Raw genomic sequence first — 26,947 nt, 5'->3', positions numbered from 1 at the left:
AATGCTAGTCTCAATCTCGAGCGATCCTTATCCTTATTAGCGGATGGCTCAATTGACTAGGAACTGTTTAGAATATACAGTGACTATAAGATGTGTTTTATAATAGTGATCTCTCTTTATTCACTATCTCATCTTACTTACACTATAGTATATTCAAGGTCTTTATCAAAACAACAATAGTATATCACAATATAACAATATGAAGAAAGACAAAGAAAATACCATTAATGAATGTAAATTATATTAAACAAAGATTGTTTATACATAGAGTCATAAAAGCCCTTAGCCACAAGTTGGCTAACCGGGCACCCACTCTTTCAATCTCCCACTTGCCCTAAAGCCAACTAGTCATACTACGTAATCCCATTGCTTCGCGATGTTTGTCAAACAATGGTCCTAGCAAGGGCTTAGTAAGTGGATCAGCGATATTGTTTGTAGATGTCACTCTCTCGACAGTGATGTCTCCTATTTCCACAATCTCCCGGATGATGTGGTATTTCCTCAGTACATGTTTGGATCTTTGATGAGACCTTGGTTCCTTTGCCTGAGCAATGGCACCAGTGTTTTCGCAGTACACCGAAACTGGACCAACAGCTTTAGGAATTACGCCCAACTCTTGGACGAAATTCCTCATCCAAACGGCCTCTTTAGCAGCAGCTGATGCTGCAATGTATTTTGCCTCAGTGGTGGAATTCGCTGTGGTGTCCTGCTTGGAACTCTTCCAAGAGATAGCACCGCCATTGAGCATAAATACAAATCCAAAGGTTGACTTAGAGTCATCCACGTCGCTTTGGAAGCTAGAGTCGGTATAGCCTTCCAATTTCAATTCTCTTCCTCCATAAACCATGAATATATTCTTAGTCCTTCTCAAGTACTTAAGAATATCCTTCACGGCTTTCCAATGCATTTGACCGGGGTTGGCCTGATATCTGCTCGTGACACTCAGAGCAAAGGCTACATCCGGTCTGGTAGATATCATCCCATACATAATAGTACCTATGGCTGACGCATATGGTATGTGTGTCATTTTCTCTATCTATTCGTCAGTCTTGGGACACATAGACTTGGATAGAGAAACTCCATGACACATAGGTAGATGTCCTCTCTTTGACTCATCCATAGAAAACCTTTTCAATATGGTGTCGATGTAGGTTGCTTGAGTGAGTCCTATCATTCTCTTAGATCTATCTCTATAGATTTGTATCCCTAGAATATAGGAGGCCTCACCCAAATCCTTCATCGAGAATCTACCTGATAACCATATCTTTGTTGACTGCAACATCCCTACGTCATTCCCAATGAGTAGGATGTCATCAACATAAAGCACTAAGAACGTCACCGCATCCTTAACTAATTTCTTATACACGCACGGTTCCTCCGGGTTTTTGATGAAACCAAAGTCCTTTATTGTTTCATCAAATTGCTGGTTTCAACTTCTTGATGCTTGTTTGAGACCATAAATTGATCTCTGAAGCTTGCATACCTTATGCTCGCTTCCCATGGATGTGAATCCCTCGGGCTGCATCATATAGATTTCTTCCTTAATATTTTCATTAAGAAATGCAGTCTTCACATCCATTTGTCATATCTCATAGTCATACCATGCTGCTATGGCAATAAGGATTCTTATGGACTTGAACATTGCGACTGGTGAAAAGGTTTCATCATAGTCAACTCCTTATCTTTGAGTATAACCTTTTGCTACCAATCGTGCCTTGTAGGTTAGTACCTTGCCATCAGGCCCAAGTTTTCTCTTGTAGATCCATTTACACCATATTGGAACAATTCCATCGGGAGGATCTACTAAAGACCAAACTTGGTTTGTATGCATCGAGTCTATTTCCGACTGCATAGCATCAAGCCATAAATTCGAATCCGCATCAGAAATTGCTTCCTTGAAGTTTCTTGGATCACATCCAATGTCGGGTTCACTTTGATCCCCTTCAAGAAGAAGACCATATCAAATAAGAGGTCTAGAAGTCCTCTCGGATCTCCTAGATGTAGGCGTGTCCACTGAAGGTTCTTGAGGTGTGGGATCGTTATTTTGTATCTCAGGTTCTTCTCGAATTTTTTCGAGTTCCATCATCTTGCCTTTCTTATCTAATAAAAACTCCTTCTCCATGAAGGTGGCATTCCTCGAAACAAACACTTTTGTTTCAGTAGGATGATAGAAATAATATCCGATTGAATTATTCGGATATCCTACAAAATAACATAAGGTGGATCGACTATCCAACTTATCTCCCACTGTCTGCTTCACGTAAGCAGGACATCCCCAAATCCTCAAGTACGAATACTTGGGAGCTTTGCCATTCCATAACTCGTATGGAGTTTTATTCACTTCTTTGGTGTGAACATTGTTCAACAACAACACCGCCGTTTCAAGTGCATAGCCCCAAAACAAAGGAGGGAGCTCAGTGAAGCTCATCATAGATCGAACCATGTCCAACAAAGTTTGATTGAGACGCTCTGAGACACCATTTAGCTGAGGTGTCATAGGAGGAGTCCACTGAGAGAGAATCCCATTCTCTTTTAGATAGCTCAAAAAATCGGTACTTAAGTATTCTCCACCTCGATCCGATCGAAGTACTTTAATACTTCTACCTTGTTTGTTTTCTACTTCAGCCTTGAATTCTTTGAACTTTTCAAATGATTCAGACTTATATTTCATTAAATATAAATACTCATACCTAGAATAATCATCAGTAAAGGTAATGAAGTAGGTGTGACCAAATTTAGTACCGATACTAAATGGTCCGCAAACATCTGTATGGATCAAATCCAACAGATTTTGACTACGCTCAGGCTTTCCTTTGAAAGGAGATTTAGTCATTTTTCCTTTTAGGCAGGACTCACAAGTAGGTAGAGAATTAATATCAGACATATCAAACATGCCCTCTCCCACTAGCTTGTTCATCCTCCTTGAGGAAATATGACCTAGCCTAGCATGCCAAAGGTTTGCCTGGTTTTGACTATCGTTTTTCCTATTATTTGTTGTTATCGGTTTATCAACATAATCAACTGGAACGTCTTTTAATTTTAAGTTATATAGATTGTTTTTAAATTTTCTATTTCAAATCAAACATTCATTCTTGTAAATATTGCAAATCTCATTCGCAAAATTGCAAGAAAGATCTTCTCTATCAAGAATAGAAATAGAAATAATGTTTTAATGAAATCTTGGTACAAATAAAAACATCTCTATCAAAATATAGCTTAAAATTGTTTTTGCAAAATTAAACAAATGTTTCCCATAACTTTTGGATTCAACTCTGGAACCATTCCCGAGCCTTAACTGGGTCTCACCCATCCTAAGCTTACGACTTCTTGTCATCATCTGCAACTCATTGCAAATGTGAGATCTACATCTGGTATCCAATGCCCAAGAAATAATATTAAGTGAAACATTTATAAAATATATCCTTTGTAGTTCGTAACTACTCGATATACATTCTTTGCAGTTGCGCTTTCAGTAACCGGGTTTCTTGCAGTGATGGCAAACTTATTTAGACTTGTCCATCTTTGCATGTAACATTTGGTCTTGAGATCATGGTCCTACAATTTCTCTAGTTTGGCCAACCTTTCCGAAGTTACATTAGTCGGGGCTGTTTTTCGGAGGAGCCTTTTCTAACACTTAGAAAATTTTTTCCGAACTCAGGACAATCTTAACTTATGGAACCATTCCGTATAGTTTGCGCCAGAAAGTTTGTTTTGTTCAAGAATTGAAACATGTGGATTACGAAGATTCATCATAATGATATACTGAGATGAAATAAACAATAATCGATGATTGTTTAATTAATTTACTAAGACATAAAATATGGAGAAATTTATTTTATGAATTTCACTCCCACTATTTTAACGATTTCACTACCCTCTAGTGAAAACGGGAAACTGGTTTCCTTAGTGGGAACATGGAGTCCAATTGACAAACTATAGTCCCGAATAATATCAGCCAACCATAATTTTCAAAAGGTAGAGCCCAATTGCTTCCAAAGCAACCCCCATGTTTTTACCTCATGTCCAATAAGGGCCCAATAATATGACGCCGTTTAATGTGACATGTCAAGATGAGCCATCAATATTAAGTTGTGATGGACGGTCGCCATGTGGATCCCCAATAATATGAGCCAATCCCATGGGAGTTCCACCCAACTTACAACATGTGTCGATCCAATATACAGCTTTCCGACGAACGGGCCCCCCCCAATAATATGAGCCAGACCGTGCCCGCGGGTAGCATCTCATACATTGATCGTTGATGGAAGGTAGGAATATTTAAACAATATTTAAATTCTCTTTTGTTTATCTTGATATCAATTTTAAATCATATTTAAAATGAGGGATTTTTAATTTTGAAAATTGTCTCATCATGCAATATTTGTATGCTTGCGGGATTCATACAATTTAGTCTAAACATGCATACAATAATAATATCATATATTATTTAAAGGATGATCGATCCCAATCACTAATCGACCCGTGGTTGCCAATCACTAGTCTAAGTCCATTCCTAGGTGATATGCAGGTATGCAATGCAATCCTATTACATTGAGCTTCCAATTTACATTTCTTCGGTCTTTATTGTCTGCTGGACCCAGCATTGTCTTCAAATCTTTATCTCCCACTACGTCTAATAAATTTACAATAAATTTCGATGACCAGTAGGGGATACATTTTTAAGGGTGGGAACGGGCCATAAACCAGGCCCACTTTTTATTACAAATGACAATTCAAATTGGGCTATAACCAAGCCCATTAATAAAACCCAACTGTTGGAACATTGTCGTTCTCCGGATCGAAAAGAAAGTGATACCCGGTGCAGCGGAAGTTTTAAAAATTTTATATGGAACGATTCCATATCATGAGTATCAAATTCATACGATTAAAATTAAAACATAAAATTTAAATCATATAAATTTTACCTTAAAATCTCGAAGCGAGATTATGGATACCAACAGATTAATCTGCTCTTGTTGTATATCCCAGGAACTGATGAACGAACAATTCTTCAATCAGGTCCACGAACAGAAGTTTAATCCCTCTGATAGACTTCACTAGAAAGTCTATCAGAAGTTTCTACGATGAGATAAAATAGATATGATCTGTTAAATCAGACTGCAAATTCAGAAATTTGCAGACTGAATTTCGAACATTGTGAGGGAAGGGGGCGGCCGAATTCTAGAGAGGAGGCTCTCTAGGTTTCGAAATTTTGTGACCTGTTTTTTTTTAATTTCTGTACTGCAATAACTTATTTATAATGTGGGCTGCTAATAGCTTAGGGCCCATTAGTCATAAGTTCAAGTCTGACAAGCAAATCCCGCATGTTCAGAAATTAATATAAAATTCATCGTGACTCAGATTGATAAACCAATTTCACCAATGTGCACAGAAACCATTTCTGCATCTTTTAAAGTCAAGACAAATTTTCTGAATCCAAATTCAGTGGTTTCCAAAAATGTCCATCAATATGTCATTTTAGGAAATCTTACTCCCTCTACTTTTAAATAAGAAGTCCTACTTCTTTATCCACTAAATTTAATTCTTTAAATTTAATTATCTCAACGGGCCGGGGATTAGAAATCCATTACTTGTGTGACCCTCAATGGTTCAGGGATACAGCTAGCCGTGGGCTCACAACTCCTTGTGACTCGGAACAACAATTTCTGACTTGCCCATCGAATCATGGTAAGAGCGTCTAGCAACATCGCCCCATGATTCCCTAGGTATCACTAATAGTGCCTGCAAGAACATGTAGATTTTGGTTAGCGTACAGTACGGTCCCTTCATCCATATATCCCAATCGAATCAACAACCATTGGTACATCGAGAGTCGTTCGAGATTCGATAACTATGCAATGCATCTTGAAGATCAAATAGTGACATTGCATGTGCTACTAGGAAACCAAGTAACCTAAAACACATCATGTACTCTGGCCAGAGATTCGTCACACTAATATCTCTTCAGATTTCATAGGATATCCACACTCGCAAGTGTGCGGTGAATCCTTGACAACAAAGTATCGACTCCTATATCTACCGTAACTATACCCAATCCCGACACCTGATGACCCTAATAGAGTCGATAAATGAGTCAAAGCACAGTACTAGCATATAGAGTCTCAATGATGTTTCAAGTAATAAGGACTAATGGTGTACCACCAAAACCGCGGACTATATCCACTCGATAAGTGATAACCACTTGGAAAGTCCGAATAGGGTAGTTCGATCATTCATCATATGAATATCCATTTGCATGCTTCGAACATCTCTATGTTTCATACCAATGAAACATGGTACTCGGCATCGCAAATGCTAGTCTAAATCTCGAGCGATCCTTATCCTTATTTGTGGATGACTCAATTGACTAGGAACTGTTTAGAATATACAGTGAACATAAGATGTGTTTCATGACAGTGATCTCTCTATATTCACTATCTCATCTTACTTTAGTATATTTAAGGTCTTTATCAAAATAGCAATAGTATATCATTATATAATAATAAGATAAAGTGAACGCCATTTAAAGAACATATATTATATTAAACAAAGATTGTTTACAAAAAGAGACTCTCAAAGCCCTTAGCCACAAGTTGGCTAACGGGGCATCAACTCTTTCAATCTCCCACTTGCCCTAAAGCCAACTAGTCATACTATGTAGTCTCATTGCTTCGCGATGTTTGTCAAATAATGGTCTTGGCAAGGGCTTAGTAAGTGGATCAGCGATATTGTCTGCAGAGGCCACTCTCTCGACAGTGATGTCTCCTCTTTCCACGATCTCCCGGATGATGTGGTATTTCCTCAGTACGTGTTTGGATATTTGATGAGACCTTGGTTCATTTGCCTGAGCAATGGCACCCGTGTTGTCACAGTACACCGGGACTGGACCAACAGCTTCAGGAATAACGCCCAACTCTTGGACGAAATTCCTCATCCAAACGGCCTCTTTAGCAGCAGCTGATGCCGCAATGTATTCTGCCTCAGTGGTGGAATCCGCTGTGGTGTCCTGCTTGGAACTCTTCCAAGAGACAGCACCGCCATTGAGCATGAACACAAATCCAGAGGTTGACTTCGAGTCATCCACGTCACTTTGGAAGCTAGAGTCGGTATAGCCTTCCAATTTCAGATCTCTTCCTCCATAAACCATGAATACATTCTTAGTTCTTCTCAAGTACTTAAGAATATCCTTCACGGCTTTCCAATGCATTTGACCGGGATTGGCTTGATATCTGCTCGTGACACTCAGAGCAAATGCCACATCCGGTCTGGTAGATATCATCCCATACATGATACTCCCTATGGCTGACGCATATGGTATGTGTGTCATTTTCTCTATCTCTTCGTCAGTCTTGGGACACATAGACTTAGATAGAGAGACTCCATGACACATAGGTAGATGTCTTCTCTTGGACTCATCCATTGAAAACCTTTTCAATATAGTGTTGATGTAGGTAGCTTGAGTAAGTCCTATATTCTCTTAGATCTATCTCTATAGATCTGTATCCCTAGAATATAAGAGGCCTCACCCAAATCCTTCATCGAGAATCTACCTGACAACCATATCTTTGTTGACTGCAACATCCCTACATCATTCCCAATGAGTAAGATGTCATCAACATAAAGTACTAAGAATGTCACAGCATCCTTAACTACTTTCTTGTACACGCACGATTCCTCCGGGTTCTTGATGCAACCAAAGTCCTTTATTGTTTCATCAAATTTCTGGTTCCAACTTCTTGATACCTGTTTGAGACCATAGATCGATCTCTGAAGCTTACATACCTTATGCTCACTTCCCATGGATGTGAATCCCTCGGGCTGCATCATATAGATTTCTTCCTTAATGTTTCCATTTAGAAATGCAGTCTTCACATCCATTTGCCATATCTCGTAGTCATACCAAGCTGCTATGGCAATAAGGATTCTTATGGACTTGAACATTGCGACTGGTGAAAAGGTTTCATCATAGTCAACTCCTTGTCTTTGAGTATAACCTTTTGCAACCAATCGTGCCTTGTAGGTCAGTACCTTACCATCAGGCCCAAGCTTTTTCTTATAAATCCATTTACACCCTATTGGAACTATTCCTTCGGGAGGATCTACTAAAGACCAAACTTGGTTTGCATGCATCGAGTCTATTTCTGACTGCATAGCTTCAAGCCATAAGTTCGAATCAGCATCAGAAATTGCTTCCTTGAAGTTTCTTGGATCACATCCAATGTCGGGTTCACTTTGATCCCCTTCAAGAAGAAGACCATATCTAATAGGAGGCCTAGAAGTCCTCTCGGATCTTCTAGTAATAGGCGTGTCTTGTGATGATTCTTAAGGTATAGGATTGTTATTTTGTATCTCGGGTTCTTCTCGAATTTCTTCGAGTTCCATCATCTTGCCTTTCTTATCCAATAAGAACTCCTTCTCCAAGAAGGTGGCATTCCTTGAAACAAACACTTTTGTTTCAGTAGGATGATAGAAATAATATCCGATTGAATTCTTCGGATACCCTACAAAATAACATAAGGTGGATCGACTATCCAACTTATCTCACACTGTCTGCTTCACGTAAGTAGGACATCCCCAAATCCTCAAGTACGAATACTTAGGAGCTTTGCCATTCCATAACTCGTATGGTGTTTTGTCCACTGCTTTAGTGTGGACGTTGTTCAACAACAATGCCGCCGTTTCAAGAGCATAGCCCCAAAACGAAGGTGGGAGCTCAGTGAAGCTCATCATAGATCGAACCATGTCCAACAAGGTTTGATTACGACTGTAGTAGCCCGGTTCCATTTTACAAGATTAAGTGATTTTAAACATGTTAGAAAATAACATATAATTTTAAAAGTGTCAAAACATGTTTAAGGAGTCCTTATTTGGTAAAAATAAGTAGAAAATCAGATCCGGAACGTCCGAAAATGGTGGGGTAGGTCCCGGAGGACCAAAACCAGTTCGGAAGCATGAGAAACAGTTCGGAGCTACCGGGAAGATCGGAGCTTCCGATCCGAGATAGGAGCTTCCGATCCGAGAACGGAGCTTCCGATCTCAACCAGAAACAGGTGTCAAGGAGATTGAAACATGTGGCCAGATGTAGGAGATCGGATCTTCCGATCCTGCGATCGGAGCTTCCGATCTCGGCCGTCCAAAACGTGGCAAACATGCACCGATCGGAGCTTCCGATCAGGAGATCGGAGCTTCCGATCGTGGCCTATAAATAGGGGTCCGAATCCCTCATTTTTAAGTGCAATTTTCCCTCTCCTCTCCCGGTAATCGCTCTATTTATGGGCTTCGGGACTCTTTCTTTAAGAGTTGGAGTAGGAAATAGTTTATTTTATAGCGAACAGTGTCCGCAGTAACAGCCAGGTGGCGGAGCTCTGGCGAGGCATCTAGGAGTCGTAGCTAGGCTATGCCCAGGCTCTGGGGCATGCGACATCAGCGGGCTGACGACGGACGAAGGTATGGCTTTGGTTCCCTATAGTAAATAGGGAGTAGGCTATAGTTTAATTAAGGCTTTTAGAGCCTAGTAGGTGATGTTTGGCATGCTAGGTAATGCATGGTTATTTATGCTGTAGTCCTGCATGGTAGGCTTGGACCTAGAGGGGGAGCTTCTAGGATCTGCCTTAGTAAGGTATGGAAGTATTATTCGAGATATCCAGATTGAGTATGCATGTATTATGTGTTTGCATGGATTATGTGATTGCATGTTTTATATGCCTTATATATACAGCATGTCATGACTGTATGTTGCATATATGAGCATATTGAGCTTTTACCTTAGAGGTATCCTGTAGTAGGGCGCTCACCCTACGAGTTTGTGGATGGTTGGATACGTAAGTCTTGTGTCAGGTCACCTTTATGGTTGGACACATGTACTAGTATCAGGTCACCATTATCCACTGGGTATATGAGCCACCTCCTGATGCGACGGCGCAACGTGCTATATACCCTGGGCCCGGTCTATGAGCTTGCTTCTTGACCTGAGAGTCTTGGTACCCAGTTCACTTGCATACATGCACACATAACACCGTATACTCATACTCTCGTACTGAGCTTATCATGCTCACGTTCCGTACTTTGTTGTATTTGGACACCCTATTCCATGGGGCAGGTCTGCGGCTGGATGATGCAGGTAGTTCCAGGAGAGCTTAGGCGATGAAGGACCAGCAGGGTTATTGTCTAAGCTTTTGTTTCAGTTGTATTTGGGTTAATACACTGGTTTTATTCGATATGGTTGTAAACAATATTTTTATTATTGTTTAAGTTTCCACTGTTATTTCTGATATTTTATTTGATTAAGTTAAATGCATGCTTAAACTTCTGTTTAGTAGGTGATCATGGTGCGGGTCACTACATTTATGGTATCAGAGCATGAATAGTAATCTTGGGATCTAGATTGTTGAAATTGGGATTAACTTTTAATCATCGTGTAGATGGCGGGTCATGGTGACGAGAGTAGTCACGGCAGCATAGGTGGACGCTGGGGTGATCAGGACGATCGAGAGCATCGTCGGGGCCGTCATCACCATCCCCATGATGATCACAGGCGTTTCAGCATGCATAGGTTTATGCAGATGGGTCCGAAGCCTTTAGTCGTAGGAGAGTTACCGGAGGATGTAGGAAACTGTCTACGACGTATGGAAGTTTGTTTCCGGGAGTTCCGATGCACTGAGGAGCAGCGGATGGAGACTCTTGATTTCCTGGTCGAAGGACGAGCTCGGAAGTGGTGGGATTCTACTTCTACGCCTTTTATTGCAGCCCGAGGAGTTGCTACCTGGGATGAGTTCTGCACGGCTTTTCATAAGCTGTATTTTCCTCCTGCTCTCCGACAGACGAAGACAAGTGAGTTGCTGGGTTTGCGGCAAGGATCGATGTCGATCGAGGAATACCAGTTGAAGTTCTTTGAGTTACTGCCCTATTGCCCCCAGATTTCTGATAGCACGGAGGCGAAGTATAAACTATTCCTGCAAGGTCTTAATCCGGAGATTCATGACCGAGTTGCTGTGGGAGATGACATGACTTACGAGGGATTAGTGAGCCGATGTCACCAGGCAGAGGACAGCATCCGCCGTAACAGATCCTTCTACTAATCTAGACCCGCAAGTTCCTTGGGTCCCCGTGCTCAGTCATTCAAGAAGTCTAGTTCTACTTCTTCTTCCTCAGGATCCGGGGAGGTGATGCGTTTCGGCAGAAAGAATCAAGGTCCTTGCAAGCATTGTGGCGGGAATCATTCTGCCAACAGGTGCCAGAAGGTTTCAGGGGCATGCTTTCGATGTGGAGAAATTGGCCACCTGAAGAAGGATTGTCCACAGGACGGGGGAGCTGGTTCTGGCTCAGGTTCTGGTTCTCAGGCTTCAGTGCAGCAGAGGCCACAGGGACAGTCGACAGGGGGTTCTAATTTGAAACCTCGTGCTTCCAGTCAAGTATTCGCCTTGAGACATGATCAGGCGGTGGATGAGAATGAGAAAGTTATAGCAGCTACGTTCTTGTTATTTGATATACCTGCTTTTGCACTTATTGACACTGGTGCATCTCATTCTTTCATATCTGCACATTTTGTTAAGAAATATAAGTTGTCATACATTTCACTAAACACAGTGGTTGTTGTTTCTACCCCGATGGGTCAGTCTGCATCGGCTAAGCGTCTAGTGATGGGTTGCCCTTTAGAGTTCGAAGGGAATGTCTTAATGGTGAATCTCATGATATTAGCAATGGAGGATTTCGATTGCATTTTGGGAATTGATGTGTTAACTACATACCGAGCTTCAGTGGATTGTTACCAGATATTGGTAAAATTTCATCCGGTTGGCAATGATAGCTGGTTCTTTTACGGTGAGGGAGCGCGACCTCAGATGCCATTGGTATCAGCTTTGAAAGCTTGTCGAGCTTTGGAATCTGGCGCGGAAGGCTACCTCATCTATGCAGTTGATACATTCGCTGGAAGTATTGGTATAGAAGCTATTCCTGTTGTGAACGAATTCCCAGATGTATTTCCAGAAGAAATTCCAGGAATTCCTCCAGTACGCGAAGTTGAGTTCGGTATAGATCTGATGCCAGGGACTTCGCCTATTTCTCGAGCACCGTATCGTCTGGCTCCATCAGAGATGCATGAGTTGAAGCAGCAGCTTCAGGATCTATTGGACAAGGGTTATATTTGTCCAAGTGTTTCTCCTTGGGGAGCACCTGTTCTATTCGTGAAGAAAAAGGATGGGTCTATGCGTTTGTGCATTGATTATCGCCAGTTGAACAGGGTAACGGTCAAGAATAAGTATCCTTTGCCTCGTATAGATGATCTGTTTGATCAATTGCAGGGTACTTCGGTCTACTCGAAGATTGATTTGAGATCTGGATATCATCAGATGCGAGTTCGAGATCAAGATATAGCCAAGACAGCATTCAGGACCAGGTATGGGCATTATGAGTTCCTAGTAATGCCATTTGGGTTGACTAATGCACCGGCTGTATTTATGGATCTAATGAATCGTGTATTCAGAGAATTTCTGGACAAGTTTGTCGTTGTATTTATTGATGATATCTTGGTGTATTCACATGATGTAAATGAACACGCTTACCATTTGAGGCTGGTATTGCAAACTCTGAGGGATAGACAGTTGTACGCCAAATTGAGTAAGTGTGAGTTCTGGCTGGATCGGGTGGTGTTTCTTGGCCACATTATATCCAGAGATAGAGTTTCTGTGGATCCGAGCAAGATTGAGGCTGTAATGAACTGGTCGCGTCCGACGACGGTAGCTGAGATCCGTAGTTTTCTGGGTCTAGCAGGATATTATCGTCGCTTTATCGCGAATTTCTCGCAGCTCGCTCGACCTTTGACATAACTTACTTGGAAGGGCGTGAATTTTGAGTGGTCCTCAGAATGTGAGGAAAATTTCTGTGAACTTCGTAGACGGTTGACTTCTGCGCCTGTGTTGGCTTTGCCGTCTGGATCTGGAGGGTATGTAGTGTACACGGATGCTTCTCTTCAGGGACTGGGATGTGTCCTGACTCAGAATGGGCATGTGATTGCATACGCCTCTAGACAGTTAAAAGTTCACGAAAATAACTACCCAGTGCATGATCTTGAGTTAGCAGCTATTGTATTTGTATTGAAGATCTGGCGTCATTATCTTTATGGAGAAAGATTTGAGATCTTCACAGACCACAAAAGTCTCAATTATTTGTTTACTCAGGTAGAATTGAACATGAGACAGAGACGTTGGATGGATTTGCTTAAGGATTATGACTGTGAAATCAAGTATCATCCAGGAGCTGCTAATCTCACTGCTGATGCCTTGAGCTGCAAGGTGCGACTGTCTGCATTACAGACTTGTTCTGTGGCAAGTGCAATTGAAGATTGTTGTTCTTCAGGGTATACCTTCAAGCATAAGAAAGGTATGCAGAGTATCCAGATGTTTGCGATCTTATCTGAGCCTGCTTTGTATTCTCAGATTCGAGATGCTCAGATGGCTGATCCGAAGACCCAGCGTTTGGCTCGTTTAGCCAGGGATGATAGTTCGTCTGGATTCCATTATCAGTCAGATGGTTTTCTTTGTTTATCTGGCCGTATTGTTGTTCCGAAGGATGATACTCTGAGGGAGGAGATTTTATCCCAAGCTCATCGTTCTAAATTGAGTATTCATCCGGGGAGCAACAAGATGTACAAGAATTTGTGTACCAGGTTCTGGTGGAAAGGAATGAAAAGGAGTGTGTATCTATATGTTTCTAGATGTTTGGTGTGTCAGCAGGTCAAGGCAGAGCACCGACGACCTGGAGGGTTGCTTCACAGTTTACCTATTCCTGAGTGGAAATGAAAGTTGATCACGATGGACTTTGTGACCCATTTACCGGTAAGCTCGAGGAATTGTGATGCTATCTGGGTTGTGGTGGACCGACTCACCAAGTCAGCACATTTCATTCCTTATAACCGAGACTTTAGTTTTGATAGGATGGCACGATTGTACATCCAGGATATTGTTCGATTGCATGGAGTGCCTGTGAGCATCGTCAGCGATCGAGATCCCAGGTTTACTTCCAGGTTCTGGGGGAGTCTTCAGCGCGCTATGGGTACTACTCTTAGTTTGAGTACAGCATATCACCCAGAGACTGACGGGCAGTCAGAACGCACGATTCGTACTCTTGAAGACATGTTGTGAGCATGTTCTATGGATTTTGGTCCAGCATGGCAAGATCAGTTTCCATTGATTGAGTTCGCGTACAACAACAGTTACCATCGCAGTATTGGGATGGCTCCGTTTGAGGCGTTGTATGGGCGACGATGTCGTACTACACTATTCTGGGAGGAAGTGGGGGAGCGACAATTTGAGGGACCAGAGTTAGTCCAGCAGGCTGTTGATATTGTTGGACAGATCAAGAAGAGAATTAAGGTTGCGTAGGATCGACAAGCTAGTTATGCGAATGTCAAGCGCAGACCTTTACAGTTTGAGGTGGGTGAGAAAGTATTCCTGAAAGTCTCACCATTTCGCAGGATTTTTAGATTCGGTCACAAAGGTAAGCTATCTCCTAAGTTCATTGGTCCATTTGAAATTCTGGAAAGTGTTGGAGATCTGGCTTACAGGTTGGCGTTACCACCGTATTTGTCAAAAATCCATGACGTGTTCCATGTTTCACTGTTACGACGGTATGTGGCGGATGAGTCTCATATCTTACAGCCGTCTGAGGTACAGTTGGACTTGGATTTGACATACGTGGAGGGACCTTTGCGTATCATAGGTCATAAGGATAAGGTGTTACGCAACAAGACCATTCCTCTTGTTCTAATTCAGTGGCAGCGTCGAGGCACTGAGAAGGCCACTTGGGAACTTGAGAGTCGTATGCGTACAGATTATCCAGAGTTATTTTGAATTGTTGTATTTTCAGATTGTAACTTGTAAAATGAATCAGTTTGAATAAAAGATGTTTATTCAGTGTTTTACTGCATTCAATACTTAAGATTGTTCGAGGATGAAATATCTTAAGTAGGGGGAGAATGTAGTAGCCCGGTTCCATTTTACAAGATTAAGTGATTTTAAACATGTTAGAAAATTACATATAATTTTAAAAGTGTCAAAACATGTTTAAGGAGTCCTTATTTGGTAAAAATAAGTGGAAAATCAGATCCAAAACGTCCGAAAATGGTGGGGTAGGTCCCGGGGGTCCCGGAGGACCAAAACCAGTTCGGAAGCATGAGAAACAGTTCGGAGCTACTGGGCAGATCGGAGCTTTCGATCCGAGATAGGAGCTTCCGATCCGAGAATGGAGCTTCCGATCCGAGAAAGAAGCTTCCGATCTCAACCAGAAACAGGTGTCAAGGAGATTGAAACATGTGGCCAGATGTAGGAGATCGGAGCTTCCGATCCTGCGATCGGAGCTTCCGATCTCGGCCGTCCAAAACGTGGCAAACATGCATCGATCGGAGCTTCCGATCGTGGCCTATAAATAGGGGTCCGAATCCCTCATTTTTAAGTGCAATTTTCCCTCTCCTCTCCCGGTAATCGCTCTATTTAAGGGCTTCGGGACTCTTTCTTAAAGAGTTGGAGTAGGAAATAGTTTATTTTATAGCGGACAGTGTCCGCAGTAACAGCCAGGCAGCGGAGCTCTGGCGAGGCGTCTAGGAGTCGTAGCTAGGCTATGCCCAGGCTCTGGGGCATGCGACATCAGCGGGCTGACGATGGACGAAGGTATGGCTTTGGTTCCCTATAGTAAATAGGGAGTAGGCTATAGTTTAATTAAGGCTTTTCGAGCCTAGTAGGTGATGTTTGGCATGCTAGGTAACGCATGGTTATTTATGCTGTAGTGCTGCATGGTAGGCTTGGACCTAGAGGGGGAGCTTCTAGGATCTGCCTTAGTAAGGTATGGAAGTATTATTCGAGATATCCAGATTGAGTATGCATGTATTATGTGTTTGCATGGATTATGTGATTGCATGTTTTATATTCCTTTATATATACAGCATGTCATGACTGTATGTTGCATATATGAGCATATTGAGCTTTTACCTTAGAGGTATCCTATAGTAGGGCACTCACCCTACGAGTTTGTGGATGGTTGGATACGTAAGTCTTGTGTCAGGTCACCTTTATGGTTGGACACATGTACTAGTATCAGGTCACCATTATCCACTGGGTATATGAGCCACCTTCTGATGCGACGGCGCAGCGTGCTATATACCCTGGGCCCAGTCTATGAGCTTGCTTCTTGACCTGAGAGTCTTGGTACCCAGTTCACTTGCATACATGCACACATAACACCGTATACTCATACTCTTGTACTGAGCTTATAATGCTCACGTCCCGTACTTTGTTGTATTTGGACACCCTATTCCATGGGGCAGGTTTGCGGCTGGATGATGCAGGTAGTTCCAGGAGAGCTTAGGCGATGAAGGACCAGCAGGGTTATTGTCTAAGCTTTTGTTTCAGTTGTATTTGGGTTAATACACTGGTTTTATTCGATATGGTTGTAAACAATATTTTTATTATTGTTTAAGTTTCCACTGTTATTTCTGATATTTTATTTGATTAATTTAAATGCATGCTTAAGCTTCTGTTTAGTAGGTGATCACGGTGCGGGTCACTACAGCGACGCTCCGAAACACCATTCAGCTGAGGTGTCATAGGAGGATTCAACTGAGAGAGAATCTCATTCTCTTTTAGATAATCCAAGAACTCGGTATTTAAGTATTCTCCACCTCGATCTGATCGAAGTGCTTTAATACTCTGACCTAGTTTGTTTTCTACTTCAGCCTTGAATTCTTTGAACTTTTCAAATGATTCAGACTTATATTTCATCAAATATAAGTACCCATACCTAGAATAATCATCAGTAAAGGTAATGAAGTAGGTGTGGCCAAATTTTGTACCAATACTAAATGGTCCGCAAACATCTGTATGGATCAAATCCAATGGATTTTGACTACGCTCAGGTTTTCCTTTGAAAGGAGATTTAGTCATTTTTCCTTTCAGGCAGGACTCACAAGTAGGTAGAGAGTTAATATCAGACATATTAAACATGCCCTCTCCCACTAGCTTGTTTATCCTCCTTGAGGAAACATGACCTAGCCTAGCATGCCAAAGGTTTGCCGGGTTTTGATTATCAATTTTCCTTTTATTTGTTGTTACCGGTTTATCAACATAATTAATTGGAACGTCTTTTAATTTTAAGTTATATAGATCATTTTCAAGTTGTCCACATCCAATTAAACATTCATTCTTGTAAATATTGCAAATCTCATTCACAAAATTGCAAGAAAAACCATCTCTATCAAGCATAGAAATAGAAATAATGTTTTTAACCAAATCTGGCACATATAAAACATCTCTCAAAAATAACTTAAAATCATTCTGCAAAATTAAACAAATGTCTCCCACAGCTTTGGCTTCAACTCGAGAACCATTTTCGAGTCTCAGCTGGGTCTCACCCATCCTAAGCTTGCGACTTCTTGTCATCACCTGCAAATCATTGCAAATGTGAGATCCACATCCGGTATCCAATACCCAAGAAGTAGTATTAAGTGAAACATTTATTTCAATATAAAACATACCCTTCGCAGTTCGCAACTGCTCGAGATATTCCTTGCAGTTACGTTTCCAATGACTGGGTTTCTTGCAGTGATGACAAACATCCTTGGATTTTTCCACGTTTGAAGCCTTTGTCTTGTTTTTCTTCTCGGGTCCGGTTTTCTTGGATGGGGCAGAACGTTTCTTACCCTTTGTACTTGGCCCCTTCTTAGCAGAAGAAGAGGAGCCCACCAAGAGAACCGGTTTATCCTTCTTTAAAGTGGCTTCATAAGTTACAAACATATTGACCATCTCTTCAAGGGAGGCCTCTATCTTGTTCATATTGAAATTCACCACAAAACCGTCAAACGATGAAGGAAGAGAGAGAAGTAATAAGTCCACATTGAGTTCATGCTCCAATACCAATTCAAGCGTTACCAACTTCTGAATGAGCCAAATCACGCGTACCCCATGATCACGGACCGAAGTCCCTTCACGCATGCGACACGTCATTAACTCTTTTACAGTAGCGAACCTTTCAGCTCTCGATTGAGCCCCAAAAAGTTCCTTGAGTTGTACGTGAATGTCAGCAGCATTCACGGTATCCTCAAATCGCCTCTGGAGTTCATCAGACATCGAAGCTTGCATATAGCATTTGTCCTTGATATCATGGTCCCACCATTTATCAAGTTTGGCCAACTCTTCCGGACTTATATCAGCTGGTGCTTCCTTCGGAGGAGATTTTTTTAACACGTAGAACATCTTCTCCGAGGTCAAGACAATCTTCAACTTACGGAACCATTCCGTATAGTTTGCGCCAATCAGTTTGTTTTGTTCGAGAATAGAGAATAGTGGATTGCGCGAATTCATCTTAATGAAATACTGAAAAGAAACGGACAATAATCAGTGATTGTTTAATTAATTTACTAAGACATAAAATAAGGCGAGTTTAATTTTATGAATTACACTCCCACTATTTTAACGATTCCACCACCCTCTAGTGAAAACGAGAGAATTATTTTCTTTAGTGGGAACATGGAGCCCAATTGACAAAACATGGTCCCGAATAATATCAGCCAACCATGCTCTTCAAAAGGTAGAGCCCAATTGTTTCCAAAACAATCCCCATGTTATTTACCTCATGTCCAATAAGGGCCCAATAATATGACGCCGTTTATTGTGACATGTCAAGATGACCCATCAATATTAAGTTGTGATGGACGGTCGCCATGTGGATCCCCAATAATATGAGCCAATCCCATGGGAGTTCCACCCAACTTACAACATGTGTCGATCCAATGTACAGCTTTTCGACGAACGAGCCCCCCAATAATATGAGCTGGACCATGCCCGCGGGTAGCATCTCATACATTAATCGTTGATGGAAGGTAGAAATATTTAAACAATATTTAAATGCCCTTTTGTTTATCTTGATATCAAATTTAAATCATATTTAAAATGAGAGATTTTAATTTCAAAAAATTTGTCTCATCATTCAAAATTTGTATGCTTGCGGGATTCATACAATTTAGTCTAAACATGCATACAACAATAATATCATATATTATTTTAGGATGATCGATTCCATTACTAATCGACCCGTGGTTGCCAATCACGAGTCTAAGTCCAATCCTAGGTAATATGCAAGTATGCAATGCAATCCTATTACATTGAGCTTCCAATTTACATTTCTTCGGTCTTTATTGTCTGCTGGGCCCACCTTTGTCTTCAAATCTTTATCTCCCACTGAGTCTTATAAATTTACAATAAATTTCGATTACAAGTAGGGGATACATATTTTAGGGGTGGGAACGGGCCATAAACCAGGCCCACTTATATTATATATGACAATTCATATTGGGCCATAAACCAGGCCCATTAATAAAACACAACAACAATAATAAAACCAAATGTAAACAACCTAACATACACCTATAATATTGGTCATGACAATCGATCATCCTTATCCAATAATTTTAATTTCAAATTAATTCATTGGATAACATGCAATGGCAAATAAATTTAAATAGATAAAATCATATTTCATACATAAAATCTTATTTTATATATAAAATCATATTTTATCTAGTTTATCCATAAAATCATATTTTACATATAAAATCCAATTTTATACATAAAATCATATTTTATTATCAATTGTACAAAAATTAATAATTAAAGATTTAATTTATTGGATTAAATTTATAAATTTCCAAAATTCAAAATTTATCCAAAAATTAATTTTCTTAAAAATTTTGGGCTCAAACAATTTTGACCCATTGCCTCGTGGACCAACTGAAACAATTTTCAATCGGGCAAAAAACTGGGCCCGATAACAATTAACGGGCTGAAATTCAAAATTTCAAAAAAAAATAAAATTTTAATTTCTCTGGGCTACCCGGAACGATCCCGGGCAGTCCCCGACAATCGGGCCGGGGCCCAGCCCTTCTCTGGGCCGCATCCGCGGCCCAGCTGCACGCAGGCACCCTGCGCCCAGACACTCTGCGCGCAGGGTAGCGGCCGCCCGCTGCCTTTTCGGGCAGCGGGCAGCCCCCCTGGAAACTTAAAGACAAAGGAATATGGTAGAAGGAGTACTACAAGCAATCAAAGGGTGCACCAAGAACACCCCCCGTAAGCCCTAAAAGCGTGAGGCTTTTGTTCCCCTCTTTCGAGAAAGGGAAATTTTGTTTTATTTTTCTGAAAAATCGAGGCTTGTACAATTGAACAATATTTTAATCGTAAAATCCGAGAACAACCTGGCTTTGATACCACTGTTGGAACACTGTCGTTCTCCGGATCGAAAAGAAAGTGATACCCGGTGCAGCGAAAATTTTAAAAATTTTATATGGAACGATTCCATATCATGAGTATCAAATTCATACGATTAAAATTAAAACATAAAATTTAAATCATATAAATTTTACCTTAAAATCTCGAAGCGAGATTATGGACACCAACAGATTAATCTGCTCTTGTTGTATATCCCAGGAACTGATGAACGAACAATTCTTCAATCAGGTCCACGAAAAGAAGTTTAATCCCTCTGATAAACTGCACTAGAAAGTCTATCAGAAGTTTCTACGATGAGATAAAACAGATATGATCTGTTAAATCAGACTGCAAATTCAGAAATTTGCAGACTGAATTTCGAACACTGTGAGGGAAGGGGGCGGCCGAATTCTAGAGAGGAGGCTCTCTAGGTTTCGAAATTTTGTGACCTGTTTTTTTTTAATTTCTGTACTGCAATAACTTATTTATAATGTGGGCTACTAATAGCTTAGGGCCCATTAGTCATAAGTTCAAGCCTGACAAGCAAAGCCCGCATGTTCAGAAATTTATATAAAATTCATCGTGACTCAGATTGATAAACCAATTTCACCAATGTGCACAGAAACCATTTCTGCATCTTTTAAAGTCAAGACAAATTTTCTGAATCCGAATTCAGTGGTTTCCAAAAATGTCCATCAATATGTCACTTTAGGAAATCTTACTCCCTCTACTTTTAAATAAGAAGTCTACTTCTTTATCCACTAAATTTAACTCTTTAAATTTAATTATCTCAACGGGCCGGGGATTAGAAATCCATTACTTGTGTGACCCTCAATGGTTCAGGGATACAGCTAGTCGTGGGCTCACAACTCCTTGTGACTCGGAACAACAATTTCCGACTTGCCCATCGAATCATGGTAAGAGCGTCTAGCAACATCGCCCCATGATTCCTTAGGTATCACTGATAGTGCCTGCAAGAACCAGTAGATTTTGGTTAGCGTACAGTACGGTCCCTTCATCCATATATCCCGATCGAATCAACAACCATTGGTACATCGAGAGTCGTTCGAGATTCGATAACTATGCAATGCATCTTGAAGATCAAATAGTGACATCGCATGTGCTACTAGGAAACCAAGTAACCTAAAACACATCATGTACTCTGGCCAGAGATTCGTCACACTAATATCTCCTCAGATTGCATAGGATATCCACACTCGCAAGTGTGCGGTGAATCCTTGACAACAAAGCATCGACTCCTATATTTGTCGTAACTGTACCCAATCTCGATACCTGATGACCCTAATAGAGTCGGTAAACGAGTCAAAGCACAGTACTAGCATATAGAGTCTCAATGATGTTTCAAGTAATAAGGACTAATGGTGTACAACCAAAACCGCGGACTATATCCACTCGATAAATGATAACCACTTGGAAAGTCCGAATAGGGTAGTTCGATCATTCATCATATGAATATCCATTTGCATGCTTCGAACATCTCTATGTTCTATACCAATGAAACATGGTACTCGGCATCGCAAATGCTAGTCTCAATCTCGAGCAATCCTTATCCTTATTTGTGGACGGCTCAATTGACTAGAAACTGTTTAGAATATACAGTGATCATAAGATGTGTTTCATGACAGTGATCTCTCTATATTCACAATCTCATCTTACTTTAGTATATTCAAGGTCTTTATCAAAATAGCAATAGTATATCATTATATAATAATAAGATAAAGTGAACGCCATTTAAAGAACGTATATTATATTAACAAAGATTGTTTACAAAAAGAGACTCTCAAAACCCTTAGCCACAAGTTGGCTAACGGAGCATCAACTCTTTCACCAACAACAATAAAACCAAATGTAAATAATCTAACATACACCTACCAAATTGGTCATGGCAATCAATCATCTTTTAATCCAATAATTAATTCAATAATTAAATAATTGGATAACATGCAATGACATCATAATTAAAAAAATAAAATCAAATTTTATCTTATCCTTTCATAAGATCATATCTTATCATCAGTTGTACCAAAATAATTAATTTTATAAAATCTAATTTAACGGATAAAATTTATAAATTTTCCAAAAATTCAAATTTATCCAAAAATCAATTTTAAAAATTTCGCACTCAAACAATTTGATCCGATGCCTCGTGGACCAATCAAAAACAATTTTCGATCGAACCAAAAACTAAAATTTCAAAAATTTCAAAAATTCAAAAAATCAAATTTTTTTAAATTTCCGGACTGCCCGGGACATTCCCGGGCAGCCCCGCCTCCACGTGGGACAGGGCTGCCCACGTGGAGGTGGGCAGCGCCGTGCGCTGCCTTGGCAGCGATGTTGGAGAACGGTGATCAGATCAATCAGAATTGATACCCGGTGCAGCGGAAGTTTAAAAATTTTATATGGAACGATTCCATAATGGGTATCAAAACTTTACGATTAAATTGTGCGTGTAAAAATTAAATCACAATTAAATTTTTACCTCCAATCTCGAAACGAGATTACGGACACCAACAGATTACTCTGCTCTTGTTGTATATCCCAGGAACTGATGGGCGAACAATTCTTCAATCAGGTCCACGAACAGAGATTTAATCCCTCTGATAGATTGCACTAGAAAATCTATCAGAAGTTTCAACGAAGAGAATTAACGAATTTGATCCGTTAAACCAGACTGAAAATTCAAAATTCACAGGCTGGATTTTTCCCGAGTAGAGAGGGAGGGGGGCGGCCACTTAGAGAGAAAAACAGCTAGGGTTTTCGAAAATTGTGACCTCTGTTGTGTAATTTCTGTACTGCAATAACTTATTTATAATATGGGCTGCTAACAACTTAGGGCCCATTAGTCATAAGTTCAAGCCTGACAAGAAAAGCCCGCATGGTCAGAAATTAATATAAAATTCATCGTGACTCAGATTGATAAACCAATTTCACCAATTTTCACAGAAACCATTTCTGCATCTTTTAGAGTCAAGATAAATTTTCTGAATCCGAATTCAGTGATTTTCAAAAATGTCCATCCCTATGTCATTTTAGGAAATCTTACTCCTCTACTCTTAAATAAGAAGTCCCACTTCTTTGTTCATTAAATTTAACTCTTTAAATTTAACTATCTCAACGGGGATTAAAAATCCATTACTCTGTGTGACCCTCAATGGTTCAGGGATACAGCTAGCCGTGGGCTCACAACTCCTTGTGACTCGAAACAACAATTTCCGACTTGCCCATCGAATCATGGTAAGAGCGCCTAGCAACATCGCCCCATGATTCCCTAGGTATCACTGATAGTGCCTGCAAGAACCAATAGATTTTGGTTAGCATACAGTACGGTCCCTTCATCCATATATCCTGATCGAATCAACAACCATTGGTAAATCGAGAGTCGTTCGAGATTCGATAACTATACAATGCATCTTGAAGATCAAATAGTGACATCGCATGTGCTACTAAGAAACCATTTCTTAAAACACATCATGTACTCTGGCCAGAGATTCGTCACACTAATATCTCCTCAGATTGCATAGGATATCCACACTAGCAAGTATGTGGTGAATCCTTGACAACAAATCATCGACTCCTATATGTGTCGTAACTGTACCCAATCCCGACACCTGATGACCCTAATAGAGTCGGTAAACGAGTCAAAGTATAGTACTAGCATATAGAGTCTCAATGATATTTCAAGTAGTAAGGACTAATGGTGTACAACCAAAACCACGAACTTCATCCACTCGATAAGTGATAACCACTTGGAAAGTCCAGATAGGGTAGTTCGATCATTCATCGTATGAATATCCATTTGCATGCTTTGAACATCTCTATGTTCCATACCAATGAAACGTGGTACTCGACATCCCAAATGCTAGTCTCAATCTCGAGCGATCCTTATCCCTATTAACGGACGGCTCAATCGACTAGGAACTGTTTAGAATATACAGTGACTATAAGATGTGTTTCATGATAGTCATCCCCATGTACTACCACATCTTACATACACTATAGTATATTCAAGGTCTTTATCAAAACAACAATAGTATATCACAATATAACAATATAAAGAAAGATAAAGTCATTGCCATTAATAAAAGTGTAAATTATATTAAACAAAAGATTGTTTATACAAAGAGTCATCAAAGCCCTTAGCCACAAGTTGGCTCACCGGGCACCCACTCTTTCAATCTCCCACTTGCCCTAAAGCGAACTAGTCATACTACGTAGACCCATTGCTTCGCGATGTTTGTCAAATAATGGTCCTGGCAAGGGCTTAGTAAGTGGATCAGCGATATTGTCTGCAGAGGCCACTCTCTCGACAGTGATGTCTCCTCTTTCCACGATCTCCCGGATGATGTGGTATTTTCTCAGTACGTGTTTGGATCTTTGATGAGACCTTGGTTCCTTTGCCTGAGCAACGGCACCCGTGTTGTCATAGTACACCAGGACTGGACCAACAACTTCTGGAATGACGCCCAACTCTTGGACGAAATTCCTCATCCAAACGGCCTCTTTAGCAGCAGCTGATGCTGCAATGTATTCTGCCTCAGTGGTGGAATCCGCTGTGGTGTCCTGCTTGGAACTCTTCCAAGAGACAGCACCGCCATTGAGCATGAACACAAATCCAGAGGTTGACTTCGAGTCATCCACGTCACTTTGGAAGCTAGAGTCGGTATAGCCTTCCAATTTCAGTTCTCTTCCTCCATATACCATGAACATATTCTTAGTCCTTCGTAAGTACTTAAGAATGTCCTTCACGGCTTTCCAATGCATTTGACCGGGATTAGCTTGATATCTGCTCGTGACACTCAGAGCAAATGCTACATCCGGTCTGGTAGATATCATCCCATACATGATACTACCTATGGCTGACGCATATGGTACATGTGTCATTTTCTCTATCTCTTCATCAGTCTTGGGACACATAGACTTGGATAGAGAAACTCCATGACACATAGGTAGATGTCCTCTCTTGGACCCATCCATTGAAAACCTTTTCAATATGGTTTGGATGTAAGTTGATTGAGTGAGTCCTATCATTCTCTTAGATCTATCTCTATAGATCTGTATCCCTAGAATATAGGATGCCTCACCCAAATCCTTCATCGAGAATCTACCTGATAACCATATCTTTGTTGACTGCAACATCCCTACATCATTCCCAATGAGTAGGATGTCATCAACATAAAGTACTAAGAATGTCACAGCATCCTTAACTACTTTCTTGTACACGCATGGTTCCTCCGTGTTCTTGATGAAACCAAAATCCTTTATTGTTTCATCAAATTTCTGGTTCCAACTTCTTGATGCTTGTTTGAGACCATAGATCGATCTATGAAGCTTGCATACCTTATGCTCGATTCCCATGGATGTGTATCCCTCAGGCTGCGTCATATAGATCTCTTCCTTAATGTTTCCATTAAGAAATGCAGTCTTCACATCCATTTGCCATATCTCATAGTCATACCAAGCAGCTATGGCAATAAGGATTCTTATGGACTTGAACATTGCAACTGGTGAAAAGGTTTCATCATAGTCAACTCCTTGTCTTTGAGTATAACCTTTCGCCACCAATCGTGCCTTGTAGGTCAATACCTTACCATCAGGCCCAAGCTTTCTCTTGTAGATCCATTTACACCCTATTGGAACAATTCCATCGGGAGGATCTACTAAAGACCAAACTTGGTTTGTATGCATCGAATCTATTTCCGACTGCATAGCTTCAAGCCATAAATTTGAATCCGCATCAGAAATTGCTTCCTTGAAGTTTCTTGGATCACATCCAACGTCGGGTTCATCTTGATCCCCTTCAAGAAGAAGACCATATCAAATAGGAGGTCTAGAAGTCCTCTCGGATCTTCTAGGTATAGGCGTGTCCATCATTGGTTCCCGAGGTGTAGGATCATTATTTTGTATTTCGGGTTCTTCTCGAATTTCTTCGAGTTCCATCATCTCGCCTTTCTTATCCAATAAGAACTCCTTCTCCAAGAAGGTGGCATTCCTTGAAACAAACACTTTTGTTTTAGTAGGATGATAGAAATAATATCCGATTGAATTCTTCGGATACCCTACAAAATAACATAAGGTGGATCGACTATCCAACTTATCTCTCACTGTCTGCTTCACGTAAGCAGGACATCCCCAAATCCTCAAGTACGAATACTTAGGAGCTTTGCCATTCCATAACTCGTATGGTGTTTTATCCACTGCTTTAGTGTGGACGTTGTTCAACAACAATACCGCCGTTTCAAGTGCGTAGCCCCAAAACGAAGGTGGAAACTCAGTGAAGCTCATCATGGATCGAACCATATCCAACAAAGTTCGATTACGACGCTCCGATACACCATTCAGCTGAGGTGTCATAGGAGGAGTCCACTGAGAGAAAATCCCATTCTCTTTCAGATAGTCCAAAAACTCGGTACTTAAGTATTCTCCACCTCGATCCGATCGAAGTGCTTTAATACTTTTACCTAGCTTGTTTTCTACTTCAGCCTTGAATTCTTTGAACTTTTCAAATGCTTCAGACTTATATTTCATTAAATATAAATACCCATACCTAGAATAATCATCAGTAAAGGTAATGAAGTAGGTGTGGCCATATTGAGTACCAATTCTAAATGGACCACAAACATCTGTATGGATCAAATCCAACAGATTTTGACTACGCTCAGGTTTCCCCTTAAAAGGAGATT

General features: G+C 40.6%; 1 protein-coding gene across 1 annotated transcript in view; it reads right to left on the bottom strand.

Annotated features, from left to right (window-relative positions):
- The window catches only part of LOC140870832 (uncharacterized), a 3,926-nt gene extending 1,429 nt beyond the window's left edge, over window positions 1-2,497 (bottom strand). Inside the window, exon 1 of the mRNA XM_073273243.1 lies at window positions 2,441-2,497. Within this exon, the coding sequence (XP_073129344.1) occupies window positions 2,441-2,497 (57 nt within the window). The remainder of the gene's footprint in view (window positions 1-2,440) is intronic.
- Between the last annotated feature and the right edge of the window lie 24,450 nt (window positions 2,498-26,947).

This window comes from Henckelia pumila, chromosome 1, assembly GCF_033568475.1.
Source record: "Henckelia pumila isolate YLH828 chromosome 1, ASM3356847v2, whole genome shotgun sequence".
Taxonomy (NCBI): Eukaryota; Viridiplantae; Streptophyta; class Magnoliopsida; order Lamiales; family Gesneriaceae; genus Henckelia; species Henckelia pumila.
This window is presented reverse-complemented; position numbering and strand designations above follow the sequence as displayed.